Consider the following 26,283-nt stretch of genomic DNA (forward strand, 5'->3'; position numbering starts at 1 on the left):
ATAACTTTTTCATATGTTATTCGCTGTTTTCTATTAAAAACCATTGTGAATATAGTGAAACTGCGAATAACATGGTGGGAGACCTGGTCTGTTCCTGAAGGAGAGGCAAAACATATTGAAGAAAGTGCTGGGAATCAGCTATTTTCTCTGTAAACACTTGGAATCAGCAATTTCTCTATGCAAGCTGATGTAATTTGGGGGGAGGAGCCAATAAGCTAAAAACCATGAACAATCGAAACTGTGAATGCTGAAACCGCGAATACGGAGGGAGATGTGTACATATTTATAAATAATCTAGGAACTGGAACAAGAGAGGTGATTAAATTTACAGATGACACAAAACTGTTCAAAGCTGATAAAACGCATTCAGACTGAAAAATTGCAGAAGGCCTTAGGAAACTGGAAGAATGGACATCCAAATGGCAGATAAAATTTAATGTGAAAAAATGCAAAGTGATGCACATTGGGAAGAATAACCCAAATCATAGTTACCAGATTCTAGGGTCCACCTTAGGGTCAACACTGCCCAATGAATGATGTAGGACAAAAAAGTAAACAGGATGCTAGGCATTATCAGAAAAGGGATGGTAAGTAAGACTAAGAATTTTATAATGCCACTGTTATTACTCCATGTTGCAACCTCACCTTGAATACAGCATTCAATTCTGGTCACTGTATCTCAAAAAAGATACAAAGGAATTAGAAAAGGTTCACAAAGAGCGACCAAAATGATAAAGGGGTTGGAAGGCCTCATATGAGGAAAGACAAGAGGTTATGGGTATTCAGCTTGGAAAAGAGAAGGCTGAGGGGAGGATATGATTAAAGTTTACAAAATCATGAGTAGTGTAGAATGAGTACAAGTGAATTGATTTTTTACTCCATGAAAAATTGCAAAGATTAGGGTGAAGATTAGATGAAGTTAAAGGGAAATACTTTTAAAATTAGGGGGAAATATTTTTTCACTTAAAGAATAGTTAAGCTCTGGAATTCCTTGCCAGAGGATGTGGTAACCGTGGTCAACATAGAAGATGGTTTAAAAAAAGGTTTGGACAAGTTCCTGGAGGAAAAATCCATAGACAGATATGGGAGAAGCCACTGCTTACCCTGGGATTAGTAGCATGGAATGTAGCTGCTACTTGAGTTTTTGCCAGGTAACTGGGATAGATGGACCATTGGTCTGACCCAGTATGGCAACTCATATCTTCTAATGTTCATTCCAAATTGTTAATCAAAACTGTTAAATACTTGTCTCAGTACTCCTTGATTACTCCACTTTTTTCTCTCTCTAAAGGGGAACTGGACATTTTGTTCCAACTTAACCATCTGTCTTCTATTCCAGGACTGTTGTAAGGTCCCGAGGAGTCTCTACTGAGCAAATGTCTTCTGAAAACCCAAACTATCTAAAATTGGCTCTTATGCACAGGCCTATATTACATCTTCAAATAATTCCAACAGATTTATCTTTCCCTTGCTATATCTATACTTTCTCTTCTCCATTACAATGTTTACTCATATACCCAATAAATCTGTTCATATACTGAGCTCCCAACTCGCTCCATTATTTGCCCGACATGGTTGATCCAGTCCTGGTTTCATTCCATGGCATGCAGGGACTTCTCTGTTTTCTCAAATACATTATCTATAAAAAGCAAAACTTATGAGCCCTTACATGCTACTGGTCAAAACAAGAACTGAGCAACTTATGTCAGTTAGCAAATCTACACCATCAAGTTCCCTGATGGAGCTATTTAAAAATTGCTGTTTTATTGACTAGTCATCAGTGTTCAAAAATAATGGTAGAATAAAAGATAATTATTTAGTTTAGCAGTAAATCAAAAGTTTTATATTTGAATTCTTACACAGATGAATACAATAAACTTTATAATAACATCAACAGGACTTTGTAATTCTGGAAGAAATTATAGAAGAAACAAAGTTCTAACATGGGTTACACCCCAGTGAACACTTAAGTGAAGAATTTTGGTTTTCTGACAGTTGTATTTTCTCCCAGTTGTCCTTTGATTCCCGAGAACTCTCACGGGTTCCTTGATTTTGATGTACTTCAGTTATTATTTTACTAATATTACGAGCCTCTGCCATTTCTCTTTTCCAAAAGTAGCCTGCCTGTTTACCTTTAACTTCCCAGACTCTACATTGTCCTGTTTTCTTCATTAGGGCCAGCTTTCCATTTTTAAAAACTATCTTGATTCCAATAACACCAGCTCTGCTTGTAAACATTTAACATCAATTCGTAAAACATACTTTATCTAAGAATTCAATTTAAACACCCTATCAGTATATTTAATGAAAGGAAGACGGCACAACAGTGCGGCCCACGCCACTCATTTTTTTTTAAGGAAATTAAAGGTCCGGCTCTTGCCTCACGTGTCCGGGTCTACGTAGAAAGGAACCCTCCCGTGTAAAAATAATACACGGTCGGTCAGTTACATCACCAATCAATAAATAAAAGGTCATAATGGTAAATAAGTTACAGACAGTAACGATTCCTAAGGCAAAACTAACCTTTTTTCCCTAACTTCCCTCTCTGTGGGCCAAAGCAGCAGAACCTGCCGACCGGGTAAAGGCAAACAACCTTATACACACCACAAACCTTCCCCAGCAACTAAGCCAACAGAGTCAACTTGCCCTTCCCAGCCTACAACTACAGTCACTCGTTTGGTAGACGTAGACCGAGCAGCGGCACAGGCAGCAAGAAGAACAGTTCAGCAAGCAGGCAGCGCTGACCCCGGTGCAGGGCAGGAAAGGGTCTCACCTTGCTGAGGACCTCACAGAGCTCAACGGGCGGCCCGGACTCCGTCTCCACATCATCTTCAGAGCCCGAGGAATTCCAGCTCTGGTTATCTGACATGGAGCCCCAGGTTGCCGGAGCAAAGGGCTGCAGCAGGCGGGAGAGAAAGATGACCGGTGTGTGCGGCTCTGGCGATGTCTGACACAGCTTTTCGAGGAAGAGTGAGCCGTCGTCCGCGCCCCCTCTGGTGCTGCCCGGCAATTACCACCCGCGCTCTACAACCTGTCCCACAATTCGTCTCCCGTTGCCTGCTTTAGTCCAGTTCCACTTCTCACCGACACAAATCTCCACAGGCTACCGAGCTCAAGATAGTGCGAGAGACCGAAAAACCAAGCCCGCTGGTCAATCTCCCCTCACGCAGGCGCCATCTTCCTTCTCAACGTCACAGTTGCCACTCTTTACAGCCCCTCCCGACGCGAGGCGAACTCCGGCCGAAGGGGTGCAGGTTTCCTCGTGACGTCACTAACAGCAGCCAGTTCCATCCACTGGCCGCCTTCCCAAGAGCTTTCATTGGCTCGTGCCCTTTCTCTTAACTCCTTCTACTGTCCTCGCGCTGCGCTTCCGGCGTTTCACTAGGCTGCAGGAAGTATCTTGAGAAAAAGATGTTACCAAGGAGATCTGAATCCGGAAGTGATCTCAGATATCGACTGGAGTAGGTTGGGGTGGTTGCTTATACTGTATGATGATGAGGCTGTAATATCTGTCATCGGTGTCTGCTTTCTAGAAACATTTTTATTGTCTCTGCAAAACCGTTTCAAACATTTACCATCCTCTTCTTTCTTGCACATTTTCACTTAAGATTTGAACTTTGACGGGAGTCTGTCCTGTAAGCCTTGGCACTGGTGACAAGAAGAGACGAATTTTGATCCTGCATAGACTTGTAAGGTAAGGGGGAGAGGAAGTGCGGGAAAATTAGCACCTTTTCGTTATTTGAGCGTTTGAATAGCATGTTGGATAAATTACGTTAAGGTTTCTTGAGCATATATGAAAGTATGATGTGGTTCTGACTCGCTTTATTTTTGATCTGGAACGTTGTGATGTTCTTTTAATTATGGCTGTGTGAGATCGATAGTAACGAATTGTTATGAATACAATTATGTTCAGACGGATCCGTTAGTAAAACTATTGGCAGTCTGAAGTCGATTCCTTCCAATTACTTAGGGCTCCTTTTACTAAGGTGCGCTAGCGTTTTTAGCACACACAGGAAATTACCACGCGCTACGCTTCTCGAACTAAGGCCAGCTCAATGCTGGTGTTAAGGTCTAGCGCACAGCAATGTAGCCCACGCTATTCCGCATGTTAAAGGCCTAACATGGCTTAGTAAAAGGAGCCCTTAGTAACCGATAAAGGGTAGATAAAGCATCATCATGCTAAATAATGACTGCAATGGGAACAAGTTACAGTGAGACATGACTTTGTGCATGACGAGACTTGGTATTTTCTGCTAATTCTAGAGGAATGATATTAGCAATAAATGATGTATTATGGGAGTCTATATTGTTTATGTAAGAAATGAAAATACTAATAGTTTCTAATGGTGTTAATTGTTGCAGAATAACACAAAGTGGGTAAGCACTTAAAGGTTATAACACTTGCATATATGCTATAATACATTTAATCAGGTATGGTTAAATAACTACAGAGAAACTATAAAGATATTACTAATAAGGTAAAATCTTGGTTTGTGAGCATAATTCATTCCAGAAGCATGCTTGTAATCCAAAGCACTCATATATCACAGCGAATTTCCCCATAGGAAATAATGGAAACTCAGACGATTTGTTCCACAACCCAAAAACTTTAATACAAAATACTATACGTACTTGTATTGCAAGACCTCGCTCATTTAGAACAGTCACTACTACACTCCTGCAGCATCAGAGAGAGAAGAACCATCGGCTCATTTGTGATAATGTGATGCGTGTATACTGTATATACTCGTATTGCAAGACTTTGCTAGTTTAGAACAGTCACTACACTCCTGCAGTGTCAGAGAAAGAACAATCGGCTCAATTGTGATGTGTGTATACTGTATGTACTTGTATTGCAAGACATTGCTTGTATATCAAGTTAAAATTTAATAAAATGTTTTGCTTGTCTTGCAAAACACTTGCAAACCAAGTTACTTGCAATCCAAGGTTTTACTGTATATATAATTCTAATAAGGCAGGGAGGGTCACTAAAGAGGTAACATTATAAAGAATATATTAATAAAGAGGTAATGAAAAACTAAATGGTAAAATTCCAGAAGGAGTTTGTCTAACATTGTGGGCATATGACAGTAAGAAATATTGCTGACTCATAAGATGGGAGGGGGGCATTCCTGAGACATTGAATACAATGCCTACAGTCAAGTGAACATTGTATCAAGAGATGTCAGCAGAACTGATTATAAGGACTAATGTTTAAAAAGATGATCTAAGTATGTCACATGGGGGGCGAGTATGTGAAAGGAGGGAACAGTGCCCAAATATGGGCAGCCATAAATATGGTCAGGGTCTGAAGAATAATAGGAATGGGAGAAAGTAATTAGGGGTGGAGAGACAGGAAGTAGGTGTGAAGGATTTGAGAGTTTGTGAACTGTACTGCTCTATCCAATGAGCAGACAGGCAGGAGGGGCTAACTAAAGATTGTACATACTATATATTCAGTGAATGTACTATGCCAGGTGTGTCCATCTTGCCAATTTCTGTGCAGAGGGCACCCTTTTTGGGCCCAAAAAGTAAATAAATTATTACATTACTTTACACAAAGTCTCTCAGAGTCTTACTCATCTTGTGGGCATTGCTTTTCTCACATCTAAAACAACAAAACAAAATTTTCCCAACGCTGTTTTGTGGCATCTATAGATACTTAGGTTTTCAGGATATTAACAATGAATATATTTAAAATACCTTTTACTAGCATTAAACCAGGTAGGTGAGGCCCTGGCTCAGGGCATTGGTGATAAGAGCCAAAATCACATTCTAATCTACCTTCATACTTCTAGAGCAATGTTTCTCAACATGCGGTACACGTACCCTTAGGGGTACGCGAACTGCTTCTTGGGGGTACGTGCCACCATGGATATTGCCTGCCTGCTTCCACCTATGCCACTGCTGCCAAGGATCTCTCCTTCCTTCCCACCCCTCTCCATCAAAGCCAAGCCAACCTAACCCTAGCCCCCACTCCTCTCAGCTGGATCCGACCTCTCCCCAGTTCCCAATTCCCCCACCTACCAGCTCCCCACCGCTGTATTTTAAAAACTTCGGGCAGCCAGCGGCACAACGAAACCAACCTCCCGCCATTTGCCTGCCTGCCTCAGAAGTGTTCTTTCTGCAGCCTATGTAGAAAGCTGCAGAAAGAACAGTTTCAAGGCACTGGCAAACGGCAGAAGGCAGGCTTTGTTCCCGATTCCCCCATCTACCAGCTCCCCGCCACTGTATTTTAAAATCTTCGGGCAGCCGGAGGCGCAAGGAAGCAAGCAGAAAGAACACTTCCGGGGCAGGCATATGGCGGGAGGCTAGCTTCCTTGCACCTTGGTTGCCCAAAGATTTTTAAATACAGTGACAGGGAGCTGATAGGTGGGGAGAGGTCAGATCCAGCTGAGAGGAGTGGGGGCTGGAGTTGGGAAGGGAAGGACAGATGCTGCATGAGCTGGAGGTCAGGTAGGGAGGGAAAGAGAGATGCTGCTGGTGGGTGAGGGAACAGGAAAAGAGAATTGTTAGATATAGGTGGAGTTTTGGATATAGGTGAAGTGAGAGGGAAAGACCTGGTGCACATGGGGAAAGAAAGAAAGAGGAAAATTGGGCATAGAGAGAGATAGAGATGCATGTGAAGGATGAAAGGGAGAAATGTTGGATATGGTGGTGGAGAGGGAACAGAGGGATGGATTGAAGTGGATTCAAAGTGGAGGAATATTGTCATAGTGATGGAGGGAGAGATGTGGCAAAGTGCTGGAGAGGGGTGATAGAAGGAGAAAAGGGGATGGTGGGCAGTGGTGAAAAATGCTGCACATGCTCCAGGGGATGAGAGAGGGAGAAATGTTGGATATGACAGTAGAGGGAGTGGGAGAGATGCCTGGATCTCTCAAGACAGATGGACAGAGAGAGAGAGGGAGACAATAAGGGTGGAGGAGAGAGGAAGAAAAGTTGGACTCATGGAGGGACAAAGAGAGATGTTGGTTGGGAAAAGGAATGAGGTCTGGAGGAGAGGAAGTGTGCAGGAGGCAGAAAGAAAGAAATATTAAATGCAAAGTTAGAAGGAAGTGCAACCAGAGACTCATGAAATCACCAGACAACAAAGGTAGGAAAAATGATTTTATTTTCAATTTAGTAATCGAAATGTGTCCATTTTGAGAATTTATATCTGCTGTCTATATTTTGCACTATACTTGTCTATTTTTCTATAGTTGTTACTAGTGTTGTCAATTTCCTATTCGAATCGATTTGGGTGAATTGATTTGAATTGATTTGTTTTTCAAAAAAATTGGCCTCGCCGATTCGGTTACCAACCCTCACCCCATAAAGCAGGAGTGGCAGCGCTGCCTCTTGTTGGCTTGTTGCTGCCGCTCCCGATTTAGGGGGAGAGGGGGAGGGTCAGTCGTGAAATGCTGCATAGGTCTTTGCAGCATCCTCTGTCTTCCCCGCTGGTCTCCTGCTCTTACCTTAAGATAATCGGCAGCCTGCAGAGAGGATCAAGGTGCTGTAGCGATCTTTGCAGGCTGCCATCATCCTCAGCACCACATTGGCTCTGCCACGATCCTGCCCCTTATGTCAGTAGAGGATGATGGCAGCCTGCAAAGATTGCTACAGCATCACGATCCTTTCTGCAGGCCTGCAGGGGGAGTGCAGCCTTCGGGGGGGACAGGCCTTGGGGGGGGGACAGGCCTTAGGAGGAGGGGGGCCCTGGTGTAGAAGTACATGGAGGAAAGGGGGGGTTCAAAGAGACGTGCATATATCAGACTGGGGGGGAAGAAATAATGGGTCTAAAAACAGAGGAGAGGGAGAGAAATGGTGGACAATGGGATTTAGGGAGGGAAGGAACAGAAAGGGAGAGAAGTTGGACACAAGGGATGATGTGGAGGGGGGTGGGGGATAGAGATACTGGCTAGTAGGGTAATTGGGAAGAGAAAGGAAGAGTTGGTGGATCCTGGGGTGGTGGGGAAGGAGGGAGAGATGCTGAATGAAAGGGTAGTTAAGAAAAGGAGAGATGATGAATCTGGGGATGTGGAGTCCATCGCTGCAGCTGCGGGGATGGAGACAAAAAAGAAAGAAAGATGCCAGACCTCCAGGGGAGGGAAGGGAAATGGAAGGGGAGGACAGAGATGGAAGATGAAAGAAGAAAACAACAAATGGGCAGGAGACCCTGGCAAGCAAGTTATCAGAAGATAACCAGAGCTTGGGACCAACATGATTTGAATAAGGACCAGACAACAAAAGGTAGAAAAAATAATTTTATTTTCTGTTTTGTTATTTGAAATATGTATCCTGACAGAGCTGGTGTTAGACCGCGAACGTGAGTTAGGATTTAACAGAAAGAGGAAAAGTCTTTTTTGTTTGTTTATTTTGTTTACACCACAGTGCCAGTGTGGGTAGGAGAGGGCAAAGGGGGTGAAGTGGCTATAAATTAAACCCACCAGGATGTTTGAAAAAAACCCCAATTGTATTTGTCATTGGAGGGTTCTTCAAATATTCAAATTGAACTATGAAAGAACGAACTTTACACCGCACATAATTTACTGTTTATTGTTTGTTTTAAAACTTAATTGTGGCACAGGGCTAAGAATGTTGGTTAGTAGTAAAGGAATTGTGTTAAGCATACTAGATATGCATTTAATAGTTATTAAAATATTGTCAAAACTTGCATTGGTCCATGATGGTTTAACCACTACCAGTTTATTCAAAATGACAACCCCATCGCCAAGAAGTCATGCCCGATAGCCAGGCATGACCAGCCACGGGTGGGTGGGTTTCTTAGCCCTGGTTCCTAAGCCATAGTCACACTTTATTTATTGCGTAATGTTATGTAGACTCTCCGGAATGCATTTCTGTCCAGCTGGGCTTCTCAGTCCCAGGTTTCCCCTTCCAGGGTCTCTTCGCTGGAGCCTGACTTGGTGGGACAATTTTCCCCTTATTTTTAATGGGGTTCTTTTGGATCCTATCAATGTGATTCTTTAGTACTGGGAAGCCTACTGCCTGGGCCAGACTTTGGTACCAACAACCCTGCAGATAGAGTCAGTTTGGTCCATCAATTGCTTGGAGACATGAGTTATCCATTTGGCTTTGCTGAAGCTTCTTCCCCTAGTGAAAAGGAAGGTGGTGCAAGTAATGTTAAATAATGCCATGACTGTGGCTTATATCAATAAGCAGGGTAACATCCACAGTGCAGCAGTGCCAAATATCTCTTGGTGTCATATTTCATAATATATGTATGCTGCAGCAGTTCAGATGGGGTTTGATTTGGTATCTGGCAAACTAGATCTACTTCTGCTTTTGGCAGTAGCATACTGGAGAATTTCAGGCTGCACTAGCCCTTGTGCTGGTGATATCACAAGAGTAGTTCTTATCTCTACCTCCTTTGTAGATAGGTGTCCTCAACCTGTTGATTTAGACTGGTCTAGCAGGACTCAAGGAAACAGATATGAATAAATTTCATCTTTTAGACCAGGGGTGCCCACACTTTTTTGGCTTACGAGCTACTTTTAAAATGACCAAGTCAAAATGACCTACCAACAATAAAATTTTAAAAAACACAAAGCACACTGTACACAGAGAAAATGTTAATTATCATTTGTATTCGGGGGGTTTTCAGAGGTCAAGGCAGATGACTTTAAAATATGCAATGTCACCACAGTAACAACTATACAAAATAGACAAATATACCCCCCTCCCCTTTTACTAAACCGCGATAGTAGTTTTTAGTGCAGGGAGCTGCACTGAATGCCCCTCGCAGCCCTAGACGCTCATAGGCTCCCTGAGCTAAAAACCACTTTCGCAGTTTAGTAAAAGGGGGCCATAGTGCAAAATATAGACAGCAGATATAAATTCTCAAAACAGACACATTTTGATCACTAAATTGAAAATAAAATCATTTTTCCTACCTTTTTGTCTGGTGATTTCATGAGTCTCTGGTTGCACTTCCTTCTTCTGTAAATCCAATATTTCTTTCTTTCTGCCCCCTCTCCTTTTCTTTCTATCTCTCTTTCTGTCTCTCTCCCCCTGCCTGCCTGTCTTTCTCTCTCCACCAGTACCTCTCAAGGTGCTCTTGACCAGCAGCATTGCCTCTTCCTGGGCAGGTCACGGGCAGTGCCTCCTGCAGAGCTTTGTCGATTTCTCTGATTCTTTTTCAACCCCCCCCTCCCCCTCAAGCCACCACTCTGATTTCTCCCTGCTTCCCTTAGCCATGCCTGGCATGTACAAGTGCCGGGCCCACAAGCCTTCACCTCTGACATTAATTCTAATGTCGGAGAAGAAGTTCTAGGTCAGCCAGGCAGCGATTGGATGGCCCAGAACTTCCTCTCCGACATCAGAATTGACGTTGGAGGTGAAGTCTTGTGGGTCCAGCGCTTGTAAGCGCCTGGCCTGGCTCAGAGAAGAAGGAAGAAAAAGATTGCAAAGGCAACGCGATCAACTTGGGTTGCCTTTGCGATCGACCATTTGGGCACCCCTGTTTTAGACCATCTGGTCAATATTCAAACTGATTTAACTGGTTATAAATGTCCATTTACAGATTTAATTGCTTGGTCAGGGCTATCTGTTAATTTTCAGCGACTCTTAACCAGTTATCACTGCTGAAAATTAGCAGTTAGTGCCTAAGTGAAAGGGAGCTATTTTGGGTTTGTTCCAGGGGCAGAGCCAGCACTTGACCAGCTAAGTGCCGATATTCAGCACTTAACTGGCTAGGATAACTATATAAATAGAACCACCTAAAACACAGTCTTATCTTTTTGCAAATCATGGCCAGTTAAGTGCTGAGTATCACCTTTTACTGGTTATCTGTTAGCTGTCTCTGTATAAACCAGATATCAATGCCGAAGCCCAGACATTACCCAGCATTGAATATCCGAGTAGAACGGCAGCGGTGGTCAGCAAAACTCTCACCACTGATGGCTGAATATTGGCCCCTAGTTACTATTTTTGTAAAATCCCCATTTGACAGACCAACAGCTTTGGCTTTTTTTCAAAGCACCTTAACTATCCATAGGGTCAAAGAGATATGCTCTTATAATAGCATATGAGTTCTAGATTACAATATAGATATCATAAAAAAATATAATAATGTAGACCAATTTGGAACAACTTTTGTTGAAGAGTAACTGATAAAAGATGCATGGAATTGTATGATCTCTTTCAGAATATGAAGATTTGACACTGCACTTGGTTATACAATGGATAGCACAAAGAAAAGTGATGCCATCTTATCTAAAGAAGGATTCCAGTTTAGAATGGAGCTGAATGACAACAAAGCTGGAATGGAAGGCTTGGATAAAGAGAAAATCAACAAAATTATAATGGAAGCCACAAAGGTATGTCTGTGTGCCTGTATGTCATCTTTGCATGTGTAAAGAAACAGTACGTGCTTTTCTGTGAACTCTTTATGTGCAGATTAGGAAAAGTCATTTTTCTAGGGGCAAACAGGATGGCAAGCCCTCATAGATGAGTGACTAGATCCAATGGAGCATGTGCAAAAAAACCTCTTCAATTTAAACAACTCTAAAAGCTATTAGGAAACAGCACTTCACGTGTATGTAGTTTTCTGCTTCAGACTGTCATGTAGGGCACCTTTGGTCTTGTTTTCCCACAGAGCCTAAGGGAAAGGGGATGGGATTTGATATACCGCCTTTATGTGGTTACTAGTCTTTAAGCCCGTTACATTAACGGGTGCTAGAACAGATGTGTCTATCTGTCTTTCTTTCTGTCTCTCTCTCTTTGGCCGCTGTCTGTCTGTCTTTCTTTCTGTGTCTCTCCTTGACCACTGACTGTGTGTCTTTCTATCTCTCTCTCTTCTTCGCTGTTGTCTGTCTTTCTGTCTCCCTCTGTCGCTGTCTGTGTCTCTCTTTTTTCTCTTTCTCTCTCTCCTTGGCTGCTGTCTGTCTGTCTGTATTTCTGTCTCTCCCTCTCTCCTTGGCTGCTGTCTGTGTTATGCCTTTCTGTCTCTCTCTCTCTTTGGCCACTGTCTGTGTGTCATTGTGTCTTTCTGTTTCTTTCTCTCTCTCTCTCTCTCTCCTTGGCCGCCGTCTGTGTGTCTGTCTGCCTTTCTGTCTCTCTCTCTCCTTGACCGCTGTCTGTGTGTCTTTCTGTCTCTTTCTCTCTCTCCTTGGCTGCCGTCTGTGTGTCTGTCTGTCTTAATGTTTCTTTCCCTCCCTCCCGTTCCCTGTCTGCGCCCCGCTCCCCTACCTTTGGCTGCCCCCCCTCCCCCCCAGCCCCTCTGCAGCAGCGCCACCATCCTCCAACAAATCCTCATCCTCAATCTGCCCAACAAACTGAAATTCATCCAGAGGGGAGAGTGGAGGCAGAGGAGAAGGCCATGCGACCAGGAAGCGGCAGTGGTTGTGGCCTTCCCTCCACTAGCTCCATAGCTCGGTCACCGGCGCCTCCTTCTCTCCCCGATGTCAGCTCAGAAAGTGCGCACACACCGCACATGCTCCCAATGTGCGCACGCACCGAACATGTATGCGCCGCACTCTCCAACATTTCTCTGCCGGCCACGGAGCTACAGATGCACGGAGTCACGAAGATTGAAGTGCGCATGCGCGCAAAGGGTATTATTATATAAGATTATAATCAAAGCAGTTTACATATAGATACTAAATATACCACATTCCCCCTTTGGCAATTGGGAATTTTATGTAGTCCAGTTGAAGAAAGAAAAGGGACCTTTGGATTGTAGCAAAAATTGGAGAGCAAGTTTCAAGCTGGCCCACAGTCTAAAAGTGGTGACATGCCAAAGCAATAGCTTCTGCAGTGGAGAGAAAGTTTGGATATAATCATAAAGAGTTGAAAAGAGATATTATCCCAGGAGAAGCAGGCAGCATATTCTCTACATGTGGGTGATGTCATCCACGGAGCCCCGATCGGATACTCTCGCAAGCAAACTTGCTTGAAGATCTTCAAGCTTGCGAGTGTACCACGCATGCGCGTGTGCCTTCCCGCCTGAGTTAGGGCGCGCGTCTCCTCAGCGTGGCCTCAGTTCTTATTTTTCCGCGGAGCCAAGAAGCCCTGTTCTACAGCTCTGCCATTTCCTACTTGCCTTTTCACACCGCGGCTTTCTTTCTTTTATTTTATTTTTCCTTAAGTCGCTGTGCGGCGCTTCTTTTATTTCAAAAAAAAATTTTTTTTGTTGTAATCCTGCTGGTTTTCCTCTAGCGGGCCCTTCTTGGGCTTCGGCCCTGCCGCTAGTCCTCGTTAGGCTGCGGCTGTGTTTTTCTTTCTCCCATGGTCTCTCACTGGGTTCACCTCGTGTGAGTAGAACAGCGGGGCCCTTTTCCTTCATTGGAATCGAGCTGGCATGGCATTGATCCCCAGTGGCGGCCTCGTCTAATCCCCCTCGTCCTGTCTGCTGTGCCTCGTGGGTTCCATCCTTCGGTAAGTCTCTTCTTTCCTTTCTAGGTGCATTACCTCAGTAACGCCGCCAGCTGAGTCTCGGGCATTCCAGGCATCGAGTGCAGTCGTGCCAGCCTCTACGAGACCTCCAAAGTGTGCCTCCTTTCATGGGAATACTCATCCTCGAGGTTGCCCTCTATGGAGCCCACTGCTGTACCTTCATTACCAGTTTCATTGGTATGGTTCCCCCGTCCGAAGCCTCGACGGAATTCGGCTGAGCGATGTTGGTTGGGGCTTTGTGCCTCGGCGTCGACTGGGGCTTTGTGCCTCAATGTCGACTGGGGCTTTGTGCCTCGACATCGACTGGGGCTTGGTGCTCCGATGTCGACTGAGGCTTGGTGCCTCGACGTCGACTGAGGCTTGGTGCCTCGACGTCGACTGAGGCTTGGTGCCTCGACGTCGCCTGGGGATTTGTGCCTTAATGTCGACTGGAGCTCTGTGCCTCGACGTCGACTGTGGCTTTGTGCCTCGACGTCGACTGAGGCTTGGTGACTCGACGTCAACTGAGGCTTGGTGCCTCGACGTCGACTGTGGCTTGGTGCCTCGACATCGACTGAGGCTTTGTGCCTTGACGTCGACTGAGGCTTTGTGCCTCGACGTCGACTGTGGCTTTGTGCCTCGTGACGACTCTGGCTTGTGCCTCGACGTCGACTGAGGCCGTGTGCCTCGACGTCGACTGAGGCCGTGTGCCTCGACGTCGACTGAGGCCTTGTGCCTCGATGTCGACTAAGGCTGTGTGTCTCGCCGTCGACTGCGGCTGGATGCCTCAACTGAAGCTTTGTGCCCCGACGTCGACTGCGGCTTTGTGCCTCGACGTCGACTGTGGCTTTGTGCCTCAACATCTCTAGATCCTGTTCAGGGATTCGAGGGTTCTCAACTATCTTCGCGTCCTATCTCTGGTTCTGTGTGGAAGCCTTCCATTCATTCCGGGCAGACGTGCCGGATTCTTGTAGTATGGAGTTTCGTCTCCTAGAGGAAACTCTCTCCCAACTCCGGCTCTATTTGTTCCAGGCAGCCTATGACGCCTTCGTTGTCCTCGAGGGTCCCAGCTTTTGCGATTGCCATGCGTCATCTCGCTTGGCTCAGAGTGTGGCTATGGATCCGAATCTCCAGGATCGTCTAGCCAATCTCCCTTGCGTGGGTACTGTGCTATTTGATGACTCTATCGAGGCGGCCACTAAGCACCTCTCAGAACACGAACGGTCCTTCGCCTCTCTGGTGCGCCTTAAGCCGACAACCCTCCGGCCCGGCAGTATAGAATCCCTCTCCAGAGGTACCCACAGGATACCACTCCTGCATTCTCTTGGCCTCCTTTGCAGCGACCGCAATAGCTGCAGCAGCGCCAAGTTACGGTCCAGCAACCGGCTTCAGCGAAACCTGGACCGTCTTTTTGACTATTCCAATATGAGCCTCCGAACTCCTCTCCTTCTGGAGACTTCTCCCCTCCCTTCGGGGGGCGTCTCCATCATTTCTACGCACGGTGGGACAGCCTTACCTCTGACAGTTGGGCGTTCCCGTCATCCGGGTAGGGTGCTCCCTTCACTTTAGTCTCGTACCCCCAGACCTTCCTCCCGGAGAGTGTCCTTCGGGCCGGTCTCAACTGCCCCTTCTGTTGCTGGACGCTCGAGCCCTACTTTGCCTCCGAGCAGTCGAGGTTCCTCCGGATCAGTGGTATACAGGATTCTGCTCCTGATATTTTCTGGTGCCCGAGAGGATGGGGGATCTGCGTCTGATCCTGGCCCTCCAGGCACTGCACAAGTTTCTAGTCCGGGAACGGTTCAGTATGCTCACCCTTCCAGCGTTGTGCCCCCTCTTGGATGAAGGGGACTGGCTGTGCTCACTGGACCTCAAAGAGGCATACACGCAATTTCCTATTCACCCGGCCTCATGCCGGTTTCTGAGATTCCGGGTGGGGGTCTCCATCTTCAGTATTGTGTTCTCTCCTTCGGCCTGGCGGCCTCTCCAAGGGTTTTCACGATCTGCCTGGTTGTGGTTGCTGCTGCCCTACGTCTCTGTGGCCTGCAGGTGTTTCCCTACCTCGATGACTGGTTGATCAAAGTATCCTCTCGCTAGGAGGTTCTGCGAGCGACGAATCAGACCATTTTGCTCCTTCAGAGTCTCGGCTTCGGGATGAACTTCCCCATGTCTCGCCTCTATCCGCCCCAGTCTCTGGAGTTTATCGGAGCGGACCTGGACACAGTTCGTCTACGCTCCTTCTTGTCTCGACCTCGGTAGGAGGCTCTTGTTCGTTTATGCCGGAAGGTGTCCCCTCTGTCCTCGGCCCCTGCTCAACTTCTGATGCTCCTCCTTGGTCACATGGCCTCTACGGTTCACGTGGCTCCTTTTGCCAGACTTCGCCTCCGAATTCCCCAGTGGAGCCTTGCATCCCCATGGAATCAATATCGAGCCTCTCTCTCTCGATGAGTTGTCGTGCCTCTTTTGTTGGAGAACTCTCTCTGTTGGTGGCTGCTCTCTTCCAATTCTTCTGGAGGTTTCTGTTCATGCTCCTCCGCGACAGGTCTTCCCGATGGACTCGTCGGCCTCTGCTTGGGGGGGCTCGTCTGTCCGGTCTTCGTGCTCAGGGTCTTTGGTCCAGTGCTGACCGCCTTTGTCACGTCACTCTGCTGGAGCTTCGTGCGATTCTCCACTCTCTGAAAGCTTTTTGCCACCTGCTTTGCGACTGAGTGGTGCTGATCCGCACGGACAGCCAGGTCGCCATGTATTATATCAACTGGCAGGGGGGCATGGGGGTCCCCGTCCCTGTGCCGTGGGACGTTGCGGCCCTGGGGTTGGGCCCATCATCGCAATATGTTCCTTCGCGCGGTCTATATTCTGGGCTAGCACAGTTGTCTGGCGGACAGGTTGAGTCGTCTTCTGCAGCCTCATGAGTGGTCCCTCCATTCCTGGCTCTGTGTCAGGTGTTTGCTCGTTGGGGGTCTCTGGATGTCGATCTGTTCGCGTCCCCCCTCAATCGTAATTTGCCCCGCTTCTACTCCAGGGTTTACACCCCTCTTGGGCTCGAAGCGGCTGCTTTCTGCTGGATTGGACGTACCTTTTTCTGTGTGCGTCCCCTCCATTCCCTCTGATTTTGATGTCCCTTATCAGGTTCCTGTCCTTGCGGGCCACCATGATTCTGATAGCTCCTCAGTGGCCCTGGCAGCCGTGGTTCTCCCTTCTGTACAACTCAGTTCTAGGGAGCCTCTTCTTCTGCCTGTTTTCCTTCTCTGCTTTCGCTGCGTCGGGGTTCACTGCTTCGTCCCAACCTGCAGTCTCTGCCCTTGACAGCCTGATTCCTCGAGACTTAATGCCCTCGTTCCAGCTCTCCCAGCCTGTGCTGGATGTCCTGGGGCATCTTGGCAGGAGTCCACTCAACCTTGTTACCATCAGACGTGGACCCGATTTTCTTCCTGGTGTGCTGCTCGGCAGCTTGAGCCATCATCTGCCTCCCTGTCTGCTGTCTTAAACTATCTGTTACACTTGTCGGGCGCTGGACTCAACTCCTCTTCGATACGTGTCCACCTTAGTGCCATTACTGTTTTTCATCTGCCACTTGATGGGAAGCCTATCTCTGTCCATCCTGTGGTTTCCCGCTTCATGTAAGGCTTTTTCCGCGTTCATCCGCCCCTTAAACCTCCTCCAGTGGTTTGGGATCTTGACTTGGTTCTTGCTCCTTTCATGTAACCCCCGTTCGAGCTGCTAGCGTGAGCTCACTTGCAGTTTCTTCCTTGGAAGGTTGTGTTTCCTATTGCTCTTGCATCTGCCCGTCGGGTCAGTGAGCTTCAAGCCCTGGTAGCGGACCCACCTTTCCCTGTCTTCCATCATGATGAGGTGGTCCTCCGTACCTGTCCTACGTTCATGTCTAGGGTTGTTTCCGGGTTTCCCATCAACCAATCCATGGTTCCTCCTGTGGTTTTTTCGCAGACCCCTTCTCACCCTGGAGAAGTGGCTCTGCATTCTCTTGATTGTAAGTGTGCGCTGGCCTTCTACTTGAAGCACACCGCTCCCCATCGTTCTGTTCCACAGCTGTTTCTCTCTTTCGATCCTACCCACTTGGATTGCTCTGTTTATAAGTGGACCATTTCTAACGGGATGGCCGCTTCTATCTCTCTCTGTTCCGCTCAGGCTGGCCTCTCCCTGCCGGGTCGAGTCTCCAGCCACGAAGTGTGTGCGATGGCGGCGTCTGCTGTCCTCTGCTCGACTCCCATTGAGGAAATCTGTAAGGCTGCCACTTGGTCCTTGGTTCATACATTCACCTCTCACTACTGTCTGGACGCTTTCTCCAGGCGTGACGGCCACTTTGGCCGGTCGGTTTTGCAAATCCTGTTCTCCTTACTTTCCAACTCTCCCTCCATCCCCTTATAGTTAGCTTGGAGGTCACCCAAATATAGAGAATATGCTGCCTGCTTGTCCTGGGTAAAGCACAGTTACTTACCGTAACAGGTTTTATCTAGGGTCAGCAGGCAGATATTCTCGCAACCCACCCACCTTCCCGGGTTGGCTTCTTTGCTAGCTATTTGAACTGAGGCCACACTGAGGAGACGCATGCCCTAACTCGGGCGGGAAGGCAAACGCGCATGCGCGGTACACTCGCAAGCTTGAAGATCTTCAAGCAAATTTGCTTGCGAGAGTATCCGGTCGGGGCTCCGTGGATGACGTCACCCACATGTAGAGAATATCTGCCTGCTGTCCCTGGATAACATCTGTTATGGTAAGTAACTGTGCTTTCTGGACATATCCAGGAGAATAACAATATTAGGTGCTATATCTAGGGTCAGATTTGATTAGGTACAGCATTAGTCTGTCTTCGCAAATTTACTGAATAGCAGGGTCTTTTGGTATGGCATTAGTCTGTCTTGACAAATTTTCTGAATAGCAGGGTGTTTATTTCTCTTTGGAAGGCATTATAATCAGGTGGTGTTATTAGCAAGGTGGAGAGTTGCCTGGGTTGCTAGTAGGCTGTCGTATATCTTCTTGCGCTGCGTGCCCTTTGATTGTGGGGTGGGTAAATAGAGTTTGCATTCTCCTTGGTCTTGTTGAGTTGTTTCGGGTGAGGTGGTCGTTCAGATATATGGGGGCTATGACATTTAAGGCTTTGAATAGTAGACAGTACATAAGAACATAAGCAATGCCTCCACTGGGTCAGACCCGAGGTCCATCTTGCACAGCAGTCCGCTCACGCAGCGGCCCAACAGGTCCAGGACCTGTGCAGTAGCCCTCTATTTATACCCCTCTATCCCTTTTTCCAGCAGGAAATTGTCCAATCCTTTCTTGAACTCCAGTACCGTACTCTGTCCTATTACGTCCTCTGAAAGCGCATTCCAGGTGTCCACCACACGCTGGGTAAAGAAAAACTTCCTAGCATTCGTTTTGAATCTGTCTCCTTCCAACTTTTCCGAATGTCCTCTTGTTCTTTTATGTTTTGAAAGTTTGAAAATTCTGTCCCTCTCTATGCCCTTCATGATCTTGTAGGTCTCTATCATGTCTCCTCTGAGTCTCCGCTTTTCCAGGAAGAAGAGCCCCAATCTCCCCAATCTTTCAGTGTATGAAAGGTTTTCCATGCCTTTAATCATTCGTGTCGCTCTCCTCTGTACTCTCTCAAGTATTGCCATATCCTTCTTAAGGTACGATGACCAATACTGAACACAGTACTCCAGGTGCGGGCGCACCATTGCCCGATACAACGGCAGGATGACTTCTCTCATTCTGGTCATAATACCCTTCTTAATAATACCCAACATTCTGTTTGCCTTCTTCGCGGCTACTGCACATTGTGCCGTTGACTTCATTGTTGTGTCCACCAGTACACCCAAATCCCTTTCAAGGTTACTTCCCTCTAATACTAATCCCCCCATTTGGTAGCTGAACATCGGGTTCTTTCTCCCTATATACATGACCTTGCATTTCCCTACATTGAAGTCCATCTGCCATTTATTCGCCCACTCCTCCAGTTTGTTTAGGTCCCTTTGTAGGTCCTCACACTCTTCCACATTTCTAACCCTTCTACAGAGTTTAGTGTCATCCGCAAATTTGATAACTTCACACTTCGTCCCCGTTTCCAGGTCATTTATAAATACATTGAACAGCAGCGGTCCGAGTACAGACCCCTGCGGAACTCCACTCGTGACCTTCCTCCAGCCCGAGTAGTGACCCTTCACTCCAACCCTCTGCCTTCTGCCTGCCAACCAGTGTTTGACCCATCTATGCACGTCCCCTTCCACCCCATGGTTCCACAGCTTCCTAAGTAGCCGCTCATGGGGTACCTTGTCAAAAGCCTTTTTGAAGTCGAGGTAAATGATGTCTACGGGTTCCCCTTTGTCCAACTGACTGTTTACCCCCTCAAAGAAGTGCAGTAAGTTTGTTTGGCACGATCTTCCCTTGCAGAAGCCATGTTGGCTCGCTTTCATCAGCCCATTTTTTTCGATGTGCTCACAGATGCTGTCCTTTATCAGTGCTTCTACCATCTTGCCCGGAACCGATGTCAAACTTACCGGCCTATAGTTTCCGGGGTCTCCTCTTGACCCCTTTTTAAAGATAGGTGTAACATTTGCTATCTTCCAGTCCTCCGGGATCTCTCCAGTTTTCAAGGATAGGTTGCAGACTCGTTGGAGTATTCCCGCTATCTCATTTCTTAGTTCTTTTAGTACCCTAGGTTGGATACCATCCGGGCCTGGTGATTTGTCGCTTTTCAATCTATCTATCTGTTGGAGGACATCCTCATGGCTCACCTCTATTGTCGACAGTTTTTCTTCTTGGTCTCCATGGAAGATCACGTCGGGTTCTGGTACACCAGATGTGTCCTCGCTCGTGAAGACTGACAAGAAAAATTTGTTTAACCTGTCGGCTACCTCTTTTTCCTCCTTTATCACTCCCTTTCTGTCTTCCTCCCTCTCCGGTTGCTTCCCTTTAACATATCTGAAGAACGATTTGAAGTTTTTTGCCTCCCTGGCCAGCCTCTCTTCGTATTCTCTTTTTGCTCTCCTAACCACTTGATGACATTCTTTTTGGCTTTTCCAAAAGTATGCGTGCTTGTTTTGGGAGCCAGTGTGTCTCTAGGTATGCGGTGGTGATTTGATTAGTGAGTAGATCAGTCTGAGGACTGTGTTTTGTACTGCCTGTGATTGTTTTATCATGCCAGCGAGGCATGGTAAATAAAGGATGTTGCAGTAGTCTAGGAGTCCTAGGACAAGGGATTGGACCAGGAGGCAGAATTGCTCTCTGTCGAAGAATTTTTGAATCAGACGTAGGTTACACATGATAGTGAAGAATTTCTGGATGGTCTTGCTGATTTATAGTTGTATGGTGCAGCATCTGTCTATCATCACTCCAAGGAGTTTTAGGGTGGGTTGTATGGAGTATTTGGAGGTGCTGAGTTCTGTTATGGTTGGAATTTTGCCTTTTCAAGCTGTAGGAATTTTGTTTTGTCCTTGTTCAGCTTTAGTTTGTGGTCTTTTATCCACTTTTCAACTGTTTCTAGGTAGTTGGTTGATCGAAAGGAAGGAGTTTGGCGATGACACCTGCGTAGTTGTACGATGTTATGCCTATTTTATCCAGACTGGTGCCGAGGGAGGCAGTGAAGAGTTTGAAAAACATTGGACTTAGTGGTGATCCTTGGGGTACACCACAGGGATTGGACCAGGGTACTGATATTTCTTTATTTGTCTTGGCTCTGTAGGTTCTGAACTGTAGGTAACCTTGGAATCAGGTGTGTATCTTGCCTGTGATTCCAGTTGCTTCTAGTATTTGTAGTAGGATGCTGTGATCTGCCAGGTCAAATGCTGCAGAGAGGTCAAGTTGGATGATCAGTATCCTCTTACCTGTGCTTAGAACATGTCAGGCTGAGTCCAGGAGAGAGCTTAGTAGTGTCTCTGTACTATAGTTAGTCCTGAACCCAGATTGTGAGAGATGAAGTAGGCTGTGATCGTCTAAGTAGTTTGCGAGGTATTAAGCCACTAAGCCTTCCATTAGTTTGAAGTAGTTTGCGAGGTATTAAGCCACTAAGCCTTCCATTAGTTTGATGTACATTGGTATTGAGGCTATGGGTATGTAGTTCGAGGGTAAGACCCTTTGGGTCTTTCATGATTGGCCTGATGATGATCTTGCAAAATTCCGTTGGAAATTGGCAATCGGTGAGCATAGATTGTACCCATTGCATGAGGTGAGTTCAGAATTTTAAAGTGGCGGGGTACGGGGGGGGCATTTATTAAGGGCGCATGCTGCATGGCTGTATTTTTTGTAGATTCGGTTCAGGTCAGGCCATTGTATTGTTGGGAAGTCAGTCCATGTTCTGTTTGCTGCAATGGACTCTCCTTCTGAGAGTGGTAATATTACCTTGTCCAGGAGGCTGGGGGTGCCGTTAAAAGTGGTTCTGGCTGTTGTACACAGTACACATTAGTATCGACTTTTGAAATCTTATCATTTTAAAAAGAACTTAACAAGAAAAACCCAAAGATCAAAGACCTGAGATACTTCAAAAGATATGAAAAAGAAAGAGGGAGACTATGCTCGTGGAATGGTGACACAGAGTATCTTTATAAATATTAATTATAAAGTGTGAATCCTCAGTGTGAGGTTGTGAGCTCTAAAGAGTACTTTCCCAAAATGGGAAAAGGCTCTAATTGTCATACATGACCCTGATTGAAACGTGAGAAAACTCACTCCATTTAGGCCACTCACCATGATAGGATTTCACTTATGAGCAATCAAAAGAACATGTGAAAATGCAATCAGTGAATCAAAAACAAATAAAAATAAGAATAATTGTGTATACTGTTCAACGAGAGCGTGCCCCAAAATTTCAGCCACAAGGAAACAAAATGTAACAGGTAAGAGCTGGGCTTATCTTGATAAGAGAAGCGCATTTATAAGTTCACCAAGAAGACCTCTGTACAGCGGACTGATTTGTGGACTCTCCCGTAGGGAGGCCGGACAAGGCACTCAAGGTTCAAGCCACTGTTCAGTGCTTGCTAGATGTTCAAGCTATAGAGCCAGTGCTACCTGAACTCTCGGGCTCAGGCAGATACTCCAGTGTTTTCCCCAGAAATTTTTTCCAGCCGGGTGGCATGAAAAAGTAGCTGGGTGGGGCAGGATGGAGAAATTTGGTGGTGGGGAAAATTAATCCCCTCTTTTAATAAGGTGCGCTAACATTTTTAGCATACGCAAACTCCCACGCTACGCGGAAAAAACTAATGCCAGCTCAATGCTGGCTTTAGCGTCTAGCACCTGTGGTAATTCTGCGCGCGCTAATCACACGCTAAAACCATTTTCGCAACTTAGTAAAAGGAGCCCTAAATGTGTACTATTTTTATTAGTTAATTATTATTATTTTCCAATGCTCAATATGACTTCCTTTTTTAAGGTTTGACACTTGTATTTTTACTAAACTTAATTATACTTTTTGGTGGAACTCAGTATGTCATATTTATAAAATGGAGAGGGTGCTTGCCATGCAACAAGGAAATTATCATAAGTTTAAAAAGATTTGTGGGTCATTGATTATTTATTCTAATGATCAGACATCTTAAACACCTTAATATTAGATAAGTTATAGGAGGGGTGGGAGTGGGAAAGACAATAATTGATAATTGTTTATTATTAATATATGGGTGGGTGGGAAGGGATTCTTTTATATTTATATATTTTAAAGAGTATAGTGATTAGTTAATGTTTTTCTGATTGAGTATTATACACTTGTTGTAATATTTGAAAATGAATAAAGATTTTTTTAAAAAAAGAATATTTTTACTAAATTTAAGAAGCATCCAATGCTAGAAGGAAATAATTAGATATTTGCCCTCTTTCAAATGGTATAGAGGTTCAAAAAAGGGAAAGGCGTTAATGAAGTTATTAGGTTCAGTCTAGCCATTTATTTTTGTATGAATTTAAACAACTAAAAAAAAAGATAAAATATAGCTCATCCAGTCATACAAGAATGGCAGCAGGAGTGCCCACACTTTTTGGGCTTGTGAGCTACTTTAAAAATGACCAAGTCAAAATGATTTACCAACAATAAAATTTTAAAAAACACAAAGCACACTGTACGCAGAGAAAATATTAATTATCATTTATATTCCGCGGGTTTTCCAAAGAGGTCAAAGCAGATGACTTTATGCAATGTCACCTCAGGAACAACCTCCATAAACAATAGCAGTTTATAGCGCAGGGAGATGCGCTGAATGCCCTGCACTGCTCTCGATGCTCATAGGCTCCCTGCGCTAAAAACCGCTATTGCGGTTTAGTAAAAAGGGGGCCATAGTGCAAAATATAGACAGCAGATATAAATTCTCAAAACGGACACATTTGATCACTAAATTGAAAATAAAATCATTTTTCCTACCTTTTTGTCTGGTGATTTTATGAGTCTCTGGTTGCACTTCCTTCTTCTGACTGTAAATCCAATATTTATTTATTTCTGCCACTTCCCTTTCCTTTCTGTCTCTTTCTTTCTCTCTCCCCGTCGCCTCTTTATTTCTGCCTTTCTTTCTTTCTCTCTCTCTCACCCCCTGCCTGTCTTTCTTTCTCTCTCCCCCTGCCCCCCCCAAGCCATCGCGCCAATTTCTCCACTTCCCCGATTCTTTCCCTACCCCGTAAGCCACCACGCCGATTTCTCCCTGCTGCTTCCCTGAGCTAGACCAGGCATGTACAAGCGCCGGACTCACAAGACTTCACCTCTGACGTCAATTCTAATGTCAGAGAGGAAGTTCCAGGCCAGCCAGGCAGCGATTGGCTGGCCCAGAACTACCTCTCCGACATCAGAATTGACATCGGAGGTGAAGTCTTGTGAGTCTGGCACTTGTATGCGCCTGGCCTGGCTCGGGGAGGCAGGAAGAAAAAGATTGCAAAGGCAACGCAATCGACTCACATTGCCTTTGTGATCTACTGGTCGATCGCGATTGACCATTTGGGCACCCCTGCTGTTATGGTATCCTGTCCTGACTTGAGGAAAGGGGTTTAGTCCCAAAAAAACTGCCTTTTTTTAATTTCCTATTTATAAACTTTAATTAATACAGTTACAATACTACTTGATTCTACGAAAAGCAACAAAAAAAAATTTTCTGTACCTTTTGTTGTTTCTGCTTTAATCATCTTCTCTTCACTCTCTTCATTCTATTCTGCGTTTGTCCCTTCCATGCAACATCTGTCCTCTTTTTGCCCCTTCCACCCAGCCTCTGCCCTCTCTCTACCCCTTCCATCTACTGTCCACCCTCTCTCTGCCCCTTGCATCCACTATCCACCCTCTCTGCCCTTTCCATCCAGTGTCCGCCCTTTCTCTGTTCCATATGGCATCTTCCCTCTTTCTATGTCCCTTCAATAAACTGTATATCCTGTGCCCTTTCTCTCCTTTGTACATGATTCATTTCAGCTTCACCTCCTCCCCTATGCTTTGACATCTCTCTCTTCTCCTTTCCTTCCTTCCTTCTCACTCCATCCCATGGTCAGGCATCTCTATCTCCTTCCCTTCTCTCCCCCCATGCCCTGGCATCTCCCTCCTCCCCCTCCCCCCATATGCGCTGACATCTCTCCCCCCCTCCATGGTCTGGTAGCTCCTTTCCTTTCCCTCTCTCCCATAGTCTTGGTGTATCTTGCCCCTCCTCTCCCTTCCCTGGTCTTCCTTCTCCCCTCTCTCTCCCCAATTGGGTGCTGCAGCAGCAGCACTTCTCATCCCCCTCCCCAATTGGTTACTGCTGTAGCACTTTTCTTCCCCTCCCCCCTCCCCAATTGTGTGCAGCAGCAGCTTTTCTCTTCCCCTCCCCAATTGGGTGCAGCAGCTTTTCTCTTCTCCCTCCCCCCAAAAAATTGGGTGCAGCAGCAACATTTCTCTTCCCTTCCCCCCAAAATGGGTGCAGCAGCAGAATATTTCTCTTCCCCCTCCCCTCCCCTATTCAGTGCAGCAGCAGCATTTCTCTTCCCATCCCTCCCAGCTCACAAACCCGTCGGTAGAGTCGCTAGGGAAGTTGTAAGCTTCCCTCCATCGCTGACCTATCAGCGATGGAGGGAAGCTTACAACTTGCTGCTTTTACTTGCTTCAGGCCTTCCTCGTTGCCGGGTCCTGCCTACTTTCTATTTCCGCGAAGGCAGGACCCGGCAGCGAGGAAGGCCCGAAGCAAGTAAAAGCAGTAAGTTGTAAGCTTCCCTCTGGGGTTCTATCATGTGCGTGCCAGCTTCCCTTCTCTTCTCTCTGAAACCGGAAGTTGCATCCCGTGGGGGGAAGGGAAGAGAAGGGAAGCCGACACGCACACGTTAGTGCCCCGGAGGGAAGCTTACAACTTACTGCTTTTACTTGCTTCGGGCCTTCCTCGCTGCCGGGTCCTGCCTTCGCGGAAACAGAAAGTAGGCAGGACCCGGCAACGAGAAAGGCCCGAAGCAAGTAAAAGCATGCTGGCAAAAAAAAAAGGCAGGCGTCAAACAAAATATTCGGCGGAGAGTCAGCCCAGGAAGGAGCATCGGCGGCAGCAGAAGGATTTGCCGGGCGGTCATCTAAATTAGCTAGGCAGTGCGCCCGGCTAAAAGGCCCTGGGAAGAACACTGCACTCTATATACTTTATCATGCAAAAGAAAGGCTCAGAAGATTGTAAGCCTATTCTGGATCTTCAGCACATGAATGTGGCTCTCAAAGTTCCACGCTTTTGCATGGAGACTGTGCACTCGGTTATTGCAGCAGTATCCCTAGGAGAGTTCCTTACTTCTCTGGATCTCACAGAAGCCTACTTGCACATTCCGATTTTTCCAGCCCACTGCAAATTCTTGCAGTTTTATGTCCTGGAATAGCATTACCAGTTCTCGGCTCCTCACTTTGTGCTGGCAACAGCTCACCATACTTTCAACAAGGTGATGGTGGTCTTAGCAGCTTACCTGCGAAAAATGGGTCTGCAGGTTCACCTTTACTTGGATAAC

The 26,283-nt window shown here is 46.2% G+C and overlaps 2 protein-coding genes across 6 annotated transcripts in view; one reads left to right on the forward strand and one right to left on the reverse strand.

Annotated features, from left to right (window-relative positions):
* The window catches only part of CERT1 (ceramide transporter 1), a 418,213-nt gene extending 414,972 nt beyond the window's left edge, over positions 1–3,241 (reverse strand). The window contains exon 1 of one of the 4 annotated variants that reach the window (XM_033929301.1): positions 2,774–3,241. In XM_033929301.1, coding sequence (XP_033785192.1) covers positions 2,774–2,829 — 56 coding nt within the window. In that variant the 5' untranslated portion in view covers positions 2,830–3,241. The remainder of the gene's footprint in view (positions 1–2,773) is intronic. The other 3 variants (XM_033929302.1, XM_033929303.1, XM_033929304.1) reach the window with 3 other exon arrangements.
* Positions 3,242–3,359: 118 nt separating this feature from the next.
* The window catches only part of POLK (DNA polymerase kappa), a 179,839-nt gene continuing 156,915 nt past the window's right edge, over positions 3,360–26,283 (forward strand). Inside the window, exons 1-3 of one of the 2 annotated variants that reach the window (XM_033929299.1) lie at positions 3,360–3,461; positions 3,609–3,694; positions 11,144–11,315. In XM_033929299.1, coding sequence (XP_033785190.1) covers positions 11,178–11,315 — 138 coding nt within the window. In that variant the 5' untranslated portion in view covers positions 3,360–3,461; positions 3,609–3,694; positions 11,144–11,177. The other variant, XM_033929300.1, reaches the window with a different exon arrangement.

Source organism: Geotrypetes seraphini, chromosome 1 (genome assembly GCF_902459505.1).
Source record: "Geotrypetes seraphini chromosome 1, aGeoSer1.1, whole genome shotgun sequence".
Classification (NCBI taxonomy): Eukaryota; Metazoa; Chordata; class Amphibia; order Gymnophiona; family Dermophiidae; genus Geotrypetes; species Geotrypetes seraphini.